This window comes from Petromyzon marinus, chromosome 50, assembly GCF_048934315.1.
Source record: "Petromyzon marinus isolate PM22_M1 ecotype Great Lakes invasive population chromosome 50, UKy_Petmar_22M1.pri1.0, whole genome shotgun sequence".
Taxonomy (NCBI): domain Eukaryota; kingdom Metazoa; phylum Chordata; class Hyperoartia; order Petromyzontiformes; family Petromyzontidae; genus Petromyzon; species Petromyzon marinus.
The window spans coordinates 7,208,913-7,218,354 of record NC_133716.1 but is presented as its reverse complement, the minus strand read 5'-3'; the positions used below and the strand labels follow the sequence as shown (position 1 = coordinate 7,218,354).

At 49.3% G+C, this 9,442-nt stretch overlaps 1 protein-coding gene across 2 annotated transcripts in view; it reads right to left on the bottom strand.

Moving 5' to 3' along the window:
• Positions 1–3,493: 3,493 nt before the first annotated feature.
• The window catches only part of LOC116953185 (BMP/retinoic acid-inducible neural-specific protein 1-like), a 115,553-nt gene continuing 109,604 nt past the window's right edge, over positions 3,494–9,442 (bottom strand). For both annotated transcript variants that reach the window (XM_076074841.1, XM_076074842.1), the window contains exon 11: positions 3,494–6,758. In XM_076074841.1, coding sequence (XP_075930956.1) covers positions 6,267–6,758 — 492 coding nt within the window. In that variant the 3' untranslated portion in view covers positions 3,494–6,266. The remainder of the gene's footprint in view (positions 6,759–9,442) is intronic.

The following is a 9,442-nucleotide window of genomic DNA, read 5'->3' as shown; positions in this document are numbered from 1 at the left end:
CCCTTCTGTCGGCAGTGATGTGAACAGGCAATTGCAGGGCTGCACCTTTACCCGTATTTTGATACGCGAAAGTCGAATTGGCTGTTTTTATTTGGTTCATGCCAAGGGACACCGAGCACGTGAGTCGTCAAGGCGTTCTATATTTTTTTGCCGATGAGAGCTTGCTTATTAAGCTGGCACAGTGCTATGAAGCCGGTCACGCAAGTTCACTTCTCAACCAACATTGAGATGGCAGAGTGATGTATGAACCCATCCTGGGCCTACCCCCCCCCCATCTCCCCCCGCCTTCAGAAACCCACACTGACCAGCATGGTGAAGTACGGTCAAACAACCTTTGTGAACAACATGGCACGGGGAAAGCCTTTATCCAGCGGTGGATTGAGATGGGGCCATAATTGTGTGTATATTTAAAATAAATAACAATACACTCTTTGGGTTCTTTCGGTAAAGTCACGTAGATAGAAAAATAACTAATAGAACACGACGTTTCGATCGCGACACAAGCAAATCGTCTTCAGGTGAAACAATACAGCAGGCGGACTGCTGAGGCAGGAAGAATTGTAGCGAGAGAGCTACTGCAACCAAAGGTTACATGCGTTTGACATGGGTACAACCCAAGGGTAAGTGGGCGGGGGGCTAGAGATGGAATTTGCAAGTCAATGTAAGATCGCAGAGCTAGGCATAACTCGGCTAATCCGAAGACGACTGCTTGTGTTGCGATCGAAACGTCGTCATCTATTCGTTATTTTTCTATCGACGTGACTTTACCAAAAGACCCAAAGAGTATGAATTCCTGCAGTCACGAAAGTTTCAAATCAAGATTAAATAATAATGTGTTTATAGATGCAGGTAGATTGAAATGGTGCCGTGCAAGGATGATATCTAGCCCCCCCCACCACACTGATTTACAATGACCCACTTTCTTTATTTTGAGCAGCTGATTGGATCCCGTGGAAGCGATGGTCCCCACATCCTACAGAGAGTATTGAGATAAACAAAACAAGCAGTGGCGAAGAGATATTTTTCAGAAAATTGGATCGAAAATGAAAAATAATATTGTTTTAATAACGACGAGAATTAGAAGTGTGTTATGTGTGCAGGTCTGTTCCCCCTGTGTGGATGTGAAAGCTGGATGGATGTGAAAACAATTAAATACAATTATAAAACAATTATAAAGACCCTCCAAAGGAAACGTTGAAGCAACAGAAGGAGGAATTTAAAAGTGATTATGGATGGACAATGAGTGAAATAACTATAATACGGGTAACAGCAGGGTACACAAAAATAAAATTAATGATAATTAGAAAAAAGCTAATTTAGATGTCTCGGACATTTGATGGGACAATTTGAGACTGAATATAATTGTTGGAAGGGGACAATTATGCGGACAAGAAGCCAGGGCAGACGGGCGAATTACGTTACATAAGCAACTGAAACAAAGATATGCAACTGGGAGAGAGAGAGAGTATATAATGCAAAGTTCTTGAGCAACATCATTGACAAGAGCTACATGGCAGCACGAGATCGCCAACATGCTTGAGAAAGGACATGGTGGCATGTTGAGAGAGAGTGACATTGGTGAGAGATGCGTAGAGGCTCTGAAAAGAAAACGTACTTTTATCTGTAATTTCTCCCTCCTTTTTTCGTGGTGTATCCATACATGGATCGAGCTGCGTGGTACAATAAGCATCTATTCCCAACATCGGGCCCGAGTTTGGGTGTGCGTGTGTGCGAGCGCGCGAGTTATGCATCGCCTCTGCTGCACACTCACCGCCGTCCGAAGGATGGTTTTAGCCATCGCATCTGGCGATGTTGAGACAATTTAACAAGATTGTGCGTCGACCGAACTTGAATGTGTGTGCGCAAGTGAGAGCATGAGAGAAAGGATATGTAAATAGATGTACAATGATAATGCCAATTGTTTAGCCAGGGAAAGCCTCACTGAGTCGAGAGATTCATGTTTTCCGAAGCGCCCTGATGATCAGTGCCGGATTAAGCTTGTGTGGGGCCTGTAACATATGTTATAAAGGGGCCCTAAAATAAAAAAAAGACACAAATATTAAAACACAATTGTTTAAATTTCGATTCAGCCATTTCAATGCTAAATTATATGCTAATTCCTTTGTCAAGGCGCTTTGTTCCTCTCACACAGCTTAAAGGCCGTGATCTGAACGTGGCTCTTTCACTCCAGCGCTGTCCTACCAGACAGTCTCGTCCCTTCACCTGATGAAGGCCGCTTGTGTTGTGGCCGAAACGTCGTGAGAATATTATTGTGTTATTTTATTTTATCATTTTTTTATTTTATTCTCATTCTACGTGACTTTACCGAAAGAACAAAAGATGAACAATTGTTTAACTTGCACAGTAAAGTAATTGTATTTTTTCACTTGCTATACAGCCAGATAATACGACAAATCGCTCACCTTAAACACCCAGTCGTTCAAAAAAGTTGAAGGCGGTATAGTACTATAGTAATAGAGCAAGTGCAGAATCACTGAACCGGAAATGATATCTTGAAAACATTTAGCGCGGGGCCCTTGATAGTGCGGGGCCCGTAGCTACTACTACATGTGTAGCTACTGTTGCTACTGGGATAATCCGGCACCGCGGCTGATCCCGACACTGACGCCTGTATATTTGGAGTTGGCATTCCTTGCATGCTTCTCTCTCTTCCTGTGGTCGCGTGGATTTTTTCTCCTGGTCCTCCGGTTTTTCCCTCCACGTTTAGAATCAACACGCGTTTAGTATATTTGGCTATGCATTTGCACATAAGCCATTTCGTTGAGCTATCATTTGTGGGCAGGGCTCTTCTGAAAAAAGAGCTGTATAGCTCAGTGGGGCTTACCTGGTAAAATAAAACGTTAAGGTTTAGATTAAATACTGGTATGATTGGCCAATGCGATTAATGGGGGTTTGGCTCTCCGATGTGGTTTTCGGGTTGCTACGCGTGTTGTTCGGCACGATTTCAGACGTTTCGCTCCACGTTCTGGAAGCTCCTTCAGCTCTTTTTTTGTTTTGTTTAGGAACCGGATGCTCGCAGCACGTAGCGTCAAACGTGGGACGTCGGTGCCGACCGGCTGGCGGTACACCCAGGTGAATGCACCCGGGCGCTCCACGGCCACACCCGCGAATGTACGCAGTGCTTCACGAGCGTCTTGACTTCGTGCGAGAGAAATCCCGGAGTGCACGGACACATTTCTGGCCACCCCACAGTTCCGCGCGCACACCACCTCGCAAGCACTGGTGGTCACTACCCAGCCAAGTGCTAACCGCGCTCAAAATTACCTGCTTAGCTTCTGAGAATGTGACAGTTTTCGGCAACGTTCGGGGTAGATTTTGTCGCTGGCGAGAGAACCGCCTTTTCGTAAACGTGATCGTGAGATCGAACGAAAAATCGGACTCGGTGTAAACTTGCAAATATAAAACAAACGTAGAAATAAAATTGAAAAAAAAAAACGCGAGTTACGGAACCCGAGCAGTCACAAACACGACGGCAATAGAAATACCTTTTAATAAATGTGTATTCCAACATTTAAAACTCTTGTCATTACATTTTGACTTTCACAGTTATAAATTAAGCATAGAGTGGGCTGCGTGGGTCCAACTTCGCGGTTAGCTGTGCGAATCCTTCAAACCGTCATCCCAGTCTTAAACAAAATAAAAAAAAAAACAACCTCCCCACCCTCCCCCCCCCCCCCAGAAATAACGAAACACTTAAAATGTACGACTATTCATTCCGAAATGTTTGTTAAGTCCATATTTAACTACAATTGTTGGCTTGGTCTTGTCTTGTTCACAGAGTCGGTGAATTCACAAGAGTCCACAGCGCGTCTTTGATTATAAAATGTCGCCACGTCTTGCACTGGTCAAAGTTAAACCCAGATCCCTCCCCTCACCCTGCTGCCTCTGCCCATCATCCATCGTGCTCATGCAAGGTGCATCTCCTGGGTCGCAACTCGAGACAAACACAACCCATGACAGGTCCACTCTGGCAACAATGAAAAGGCAGGGGCCACTTGCGTGCATCATTGTTTTTCTCCAACGACAATGAAAAGAAAAGAAAGCAGAAAAAATATTCCCCGATCCACCGCTTGCATGAACAACAGTTTTGCTTTGTCTACAAGAGCGCATTACTTAACTTCACCCGCGCATTTGAATGCTGAAAATTAGACATGTTTGATCCGTATTTCACTTCCTCGATATTCTAACGCTTGGTCGAATCATCATTGATGTTATATATATATTTTTTCCCGTCATCAAAAACACTCGCGCGGAACGAAATGCACGGTCGTTTCAGCCTCCGTTTTCGCTTCATTCAATAAATACAACTTACATCACCATGGACACAAGTAGCGATTGCACTTAGGAGCCACCTCGACCAATCGCGTTCATAGCTTCAGCATTTGCCGATAAAACGCATTTGCTGTCTCAAATGGTATGGCAACATCTAATAGATTTACAAACGAATGTGATGTTTCTTTTTGGTGCTGTTGATAAGTGTGCATGTTTGTTTTTGCGCGCGAGCGTGGTATGGGGCGGTTCTGTAGCGGTTGGTGCATTGTGCTATGAAGACGATTATATGAACCAAACCTGGTCCTCCCCTAGGTTGACTTGGCCCTCAAATAAGTACCTGGTGCGATTTATAAAACATCGCCACTGGGGAGACAAAGGCGGTTGGGTGTGGTTAGGGGCCACCCACCCCCTGCTGTGCCGTGCCGGCCTTCATGGGTGCTAACAGCACTTGCCCCAACAATCTGTTAAGGCTACACGGGGGATCTCTGTCTTTGTGGCGCGAGTGTGTTTGCGTGTGCGTTCACGAGAGTTGGTCAACAAGTTCTGAGAACAAGATCACTTGAACAATCCACTTTTGTTTGGGTCATCGTTTAGGCCCTATCACTGATGTAACTACCGTGCGTCAACGTCAATAATAATGTACAGCCCTTTGACAATCTAACCCTGAATGAAGGCTTTCCCCCTACGCCTGTGCATGTCACGAGGGGTTTTTTGATCGTACATCAACGTCAATGTCGCTGGGCAGTGCATGTGGGTGTGGGCGAGGGGAGCATAGAAGTGGTGACCTAAGTGCAGCGCAACAATGGATTTCGCTACGCTGCCAGCTGCAGTCCTCATAGCAAGAGCCCTGTACGCTTGCGGTGGCCGCATTATCAAGCACCGTGCAGACAAAAGAATGCTTCGTTGTCGAGATCTGATATTTAATTTGACCAGAGGTAATAATAATATTATTAAAATTTGTATTCTCGATCATCCTGATTATTAACCATTAACGTATTTTACAGATTAAGACGCATTTTCTTTTCGCCCCCACATCTGTATGTTACAGCCAAAGTTGGGGATGCATCTTTTAATTTTGGTCGGTGTGCGCGTGGGTGTGTGTGTGTACGCGTGGGTGTGTGCGCGTGTGTGCGTGTGTGTGTGCGTGGGTGTGTGTGTGCGCGTGTGTGTGTGCGTGTGTGTGCGTGGGTGTGTGTGAGTGTGTGTGCGTGTGTGAGTGTGTGCGGGTGTGTGTGCGTGTGTGTGTGAGTGTGTGTGACCAAATCTAACAAAGGCAGCCGGGGCGTGGTGCTGACCACCCACCCCCTCGTGCGCCGTGCCAGCCTTCATAGCTGCTACTCGCTAACAGCACTTGCCCTCAAGGTCTGTTACAGGCTATACGGGGAACCTTTGTCTTTTTGTCCTTAACCAAATCTCTAGGAGCCTAATGAAATAAAAGCAACAAGTTTTGGGTGGGTCTTACTCCCCTGGGCGTCTTACTCCCCTGGGCGACTTACTCCCCATGGGCATCTTACTCCCCATGGGCCTCTTACTCCCCTGGGCGTCTTACTCCCCTGGGCGTCTTACTCCCCTGGGCGTCTTACAGCAATCTGGCGAACACGATCTCTTGTGTGCGAATGTTAAAACAAATGTAAATGAGAATCATTAGGGGTGCATTTCTGGGTGATCTGCTCGTGGAACATGAACCCGATGTATATGCGATATCTTGTTCTCAAAAACGTTTCCGACGCCGCTTCAAAACGCATTCACGTCGTGCGTTTTGATCCGCGCGCGAGCGCATCTTTGCATCGTTCGACTTTTATAGACAGATATACATATATGTTCATTTCTTTATCCTCATCTTCTAATTTCTTCTCGCTCATTCCTCCTCTCTCTCGCTCGCTCGTTCTCTCTCTCTCTCTCGCTCTCGCTCTCGCTCGTCCTCTCTTAAAATTCCCTCGTCGACGGAAGCAAGGGCTCGCCGCGCCGGACGACTACGTGCAGAGCTTTGTCCTTTCCGTCTCGGGCATGAGCAGCGCCGCGGAATCGAACGCGTCCAGCGCCTGGTTGAGCCGCGCCACCTCCGTGCCGTTGAGACGCACGCGGTGGCGCAGGAGACACCCGAAGAGGTCGTAGGGCGGGTGGCGCGTCGCCGGCGCCAGCCAGTTCACTCGAGCCCGCAGCTCGGACAGCGCCAGCATCTGCTGCTGCTGGTGCTGCTGCTGCTGCTGGGTTTGGGCGGCGGTGGCGGCGATAGCGGCGCCTCCCTGCGCCTGCACCTGGCCGGAGCGCATCACGGTAGAGCGCAGCAGCTCGGCGTTGAAGGGCAGGCGGTAGCCGAACACCTGCACCGATGTAATCTTCATGAAGCCGCGGCGGGGCGACGGCGGAGGTGGCGGTGGTGGTGGCTGGGACTTGGCCGGAGGGTCGGACGTGTCGGCCGATTCGCTGCTCTCCGTCCGGTTGTTGGTCAGGAGCCCACCTGACTTTGGGTTGCAAAGACGGGAGGGAGTGGAGGGGTGGGGGAGGGAGCCAGGGAGTGGAGGGGTGGGGGAGGGAGGGAGGGGAGGGAGTGGAGGGAGGTAGTGGAGGGAGTGGAGGGAGGGAAGGAGGGAGTGGAGGGAGAGTGGAGGGAGGGAGTGGAGGGAGTGGAGGGAGGGAGTGGAGGGAGGGAGTGGAGGGAGGAAGGAAGGGAGTGGAGGAAGTGGAGGGAAGGGAGAGAGTGGAGGGAGGGAGTGGAGGGAGGAAGGGGGGGGAGGGGAGGGGGTGGAGGGAGGGACAGGAGGGGAGGGAGTGGAGGGAGGGGAGGGAGTGGAGGCAGTGGAGGCAGTGGATGGAGGGAGGGAAGTTTGTGAGTCGTTTTACGGTGACTATGGTGGAGTAATGCAGTGGTTAGCGCGCTGTGCTACAAATGTAACGACCCCAGTTCAATTCCCACTCACGGCCAACGTCACCAGTGGCGATTTTCTGAACCGATCCTGCACCTCCCCTAGTAGATCGACTCAGCCTCAAGTGAGTACCTGGTGTAAACATCGCCACAAGTGAGACAAACGTGGCTGAGCGTGGTGCTGACCAACCACACCCCACCCCCCTCCGTGTGCCGTGCTGTCCTTTATAGATGCTCGCTGACGGCACTTGCTCCAAAAGTCTGTTGTAAGGGAGATTTTGGTTATATTTGGTCTATTGATTGTTCCGGATGCAGTTGCAATAAACCATCGTCATCGGCCACGTTGTGTGACAGTAAATATATTGGTTGGCACGAGTAAGTCCGTGGGGGTGGGGAGCATGGGAACGAGAGAAGAGGGATATCATTTGTGCAGTTTTTACAATGTTTGTAATGAGCAGGTAAGTAGAACGAGTTTTGTTGAAGCGGAGGGAGTGGGGTCAAATGGCATGGGGTGAGCTCGGGCGATGGAGCCAACAAGGGGAGATGGCGCTCCACCACACGGCACAGCAAACAAACTCGGCTTCTGAAATGCCACGCATTGTCCCGCTGCCGTGCAACGCTGGCACTGCTGTTCCTGCTGGTCCTGTTTTTATCTGCTGCTGATGACGAACGCACGTACGTTGAACTTCTTTCGCGCCGTGCATCGCCAAACCGCGCTATTTGGAGGTGCGGCGAAGGACAACACGATGTGGGGAAGGATGCTGTTTACACTGTGGCTGCTATTTTCCAGCTGTTGTTGCTGCTCTCTCTGATGTTTCGTCGTGACCCATTACCATTCCGATGACGTACGTGCACTAAGATTAAATCACTTTATCGCCACGGCTTCAGATCGGAAGATGCACCGAGGCTCCCCACGAGGCCAGTTCGGCACTACACTTCTCTGCGGTGAGTGTAATGTCTTTTAAAAAAAAAACGGTGATGCGCATCTCAAAATAAAATTAACGCTGAGCCGCTTACACGTTCCGAGCTTCAGCGGTGAACGGGACACCCACCCTGCAGCTTGGAGATGTTTCAGAACGGGAATGGGCGACCTGGTCTGGTCCCTCTATCCCATCTGATCTCGCTCCCCCTCCCACCACCGCACAATGCTAACCCTTCGTACTACATAACACAATGTAACGATGAGTGTTATTTATCGTTTAATTTTGAGTTGAGCAAGGACCCTTGTCTCACGGAGCAGAGTCCTTGCCTGTGGCATTGTGGCGGTTTGCCAGTGCTTGATTCCGACAGGCCCGGCTCAGCCGATGAGACGCTGTGTGCCGGAACCGGTCCTGATTTTGCCTGTGCTCAATCAGCAGCAGTGCTGCAGAAATCATGGACTCCGATGGGTCGTGCAAGAAATGTTTTTATTTTTATTTACGACGGACAGATGTATGAAGGAGACAAAGTGGCAGCTTATCCGCTCTTCATACTTAAGAGTTATCTAACCATAGCCTGGATAGGACAGCCGAGGTGGCTTTTCCCTTGCCTTCCTCAGCAATGTTTTTAGATGACACAAACACCAGATGCGGTTTATTGCCATCCCCAGGACGCCTGTTTGCACCACTGCTGCTGTTTATGCTGCTGCTGCGGCCGATATATTTTTTTGTATTAATGATGCTTCCGCTGCTGATGCTGCGTTGCAGTTTCTAAAAGCAACGCTGATTCCGTTGGCGCTGCCCATGCCGTTATTAATGCCGCTCGCGTGGCATTGTCTTACATGCCCAATTGTGGCAAGGAACACTCGTGCACAAAGAATATAACAATAAAATTGCGCACAGCCCTCGCTCAATCCACTGCTGGGATGAACGCCTGCCTATGCAGTGTCGCTCACGGCCGATGTGTGACCATACCTCACCACGCTTACCAGTGCAGGTTGGTGAAGAGCGGTGGGGCCCAGGACTGGTTCAGATGTGACGCTCCCTCAAAACGGTGATATTTCCTGTCTGGTGTGATGACTCATGGGATCTAAAACATTTTAAAGTTGCGAATGCTTCGTGGAAAGGTAGAAATCTGTGCTGAGCGCCATCGGCGAGTCGTGATGAACAGGTGATGAACACGCGTAATGATGAACACATGTATGGAGACCGTGGTTAGGAATATGGAGGAGACCCCCTTCAAATACCATGTTCCAGATCGCTACTCCTACGTGAAAAGGGGGACAGTGAGCCCAATCGCCCTCCCCTTACCCCGTGGGTACCTAGCCTCGGGCTTGTCGTCCACGGAATATCTGTACCCCTTTTC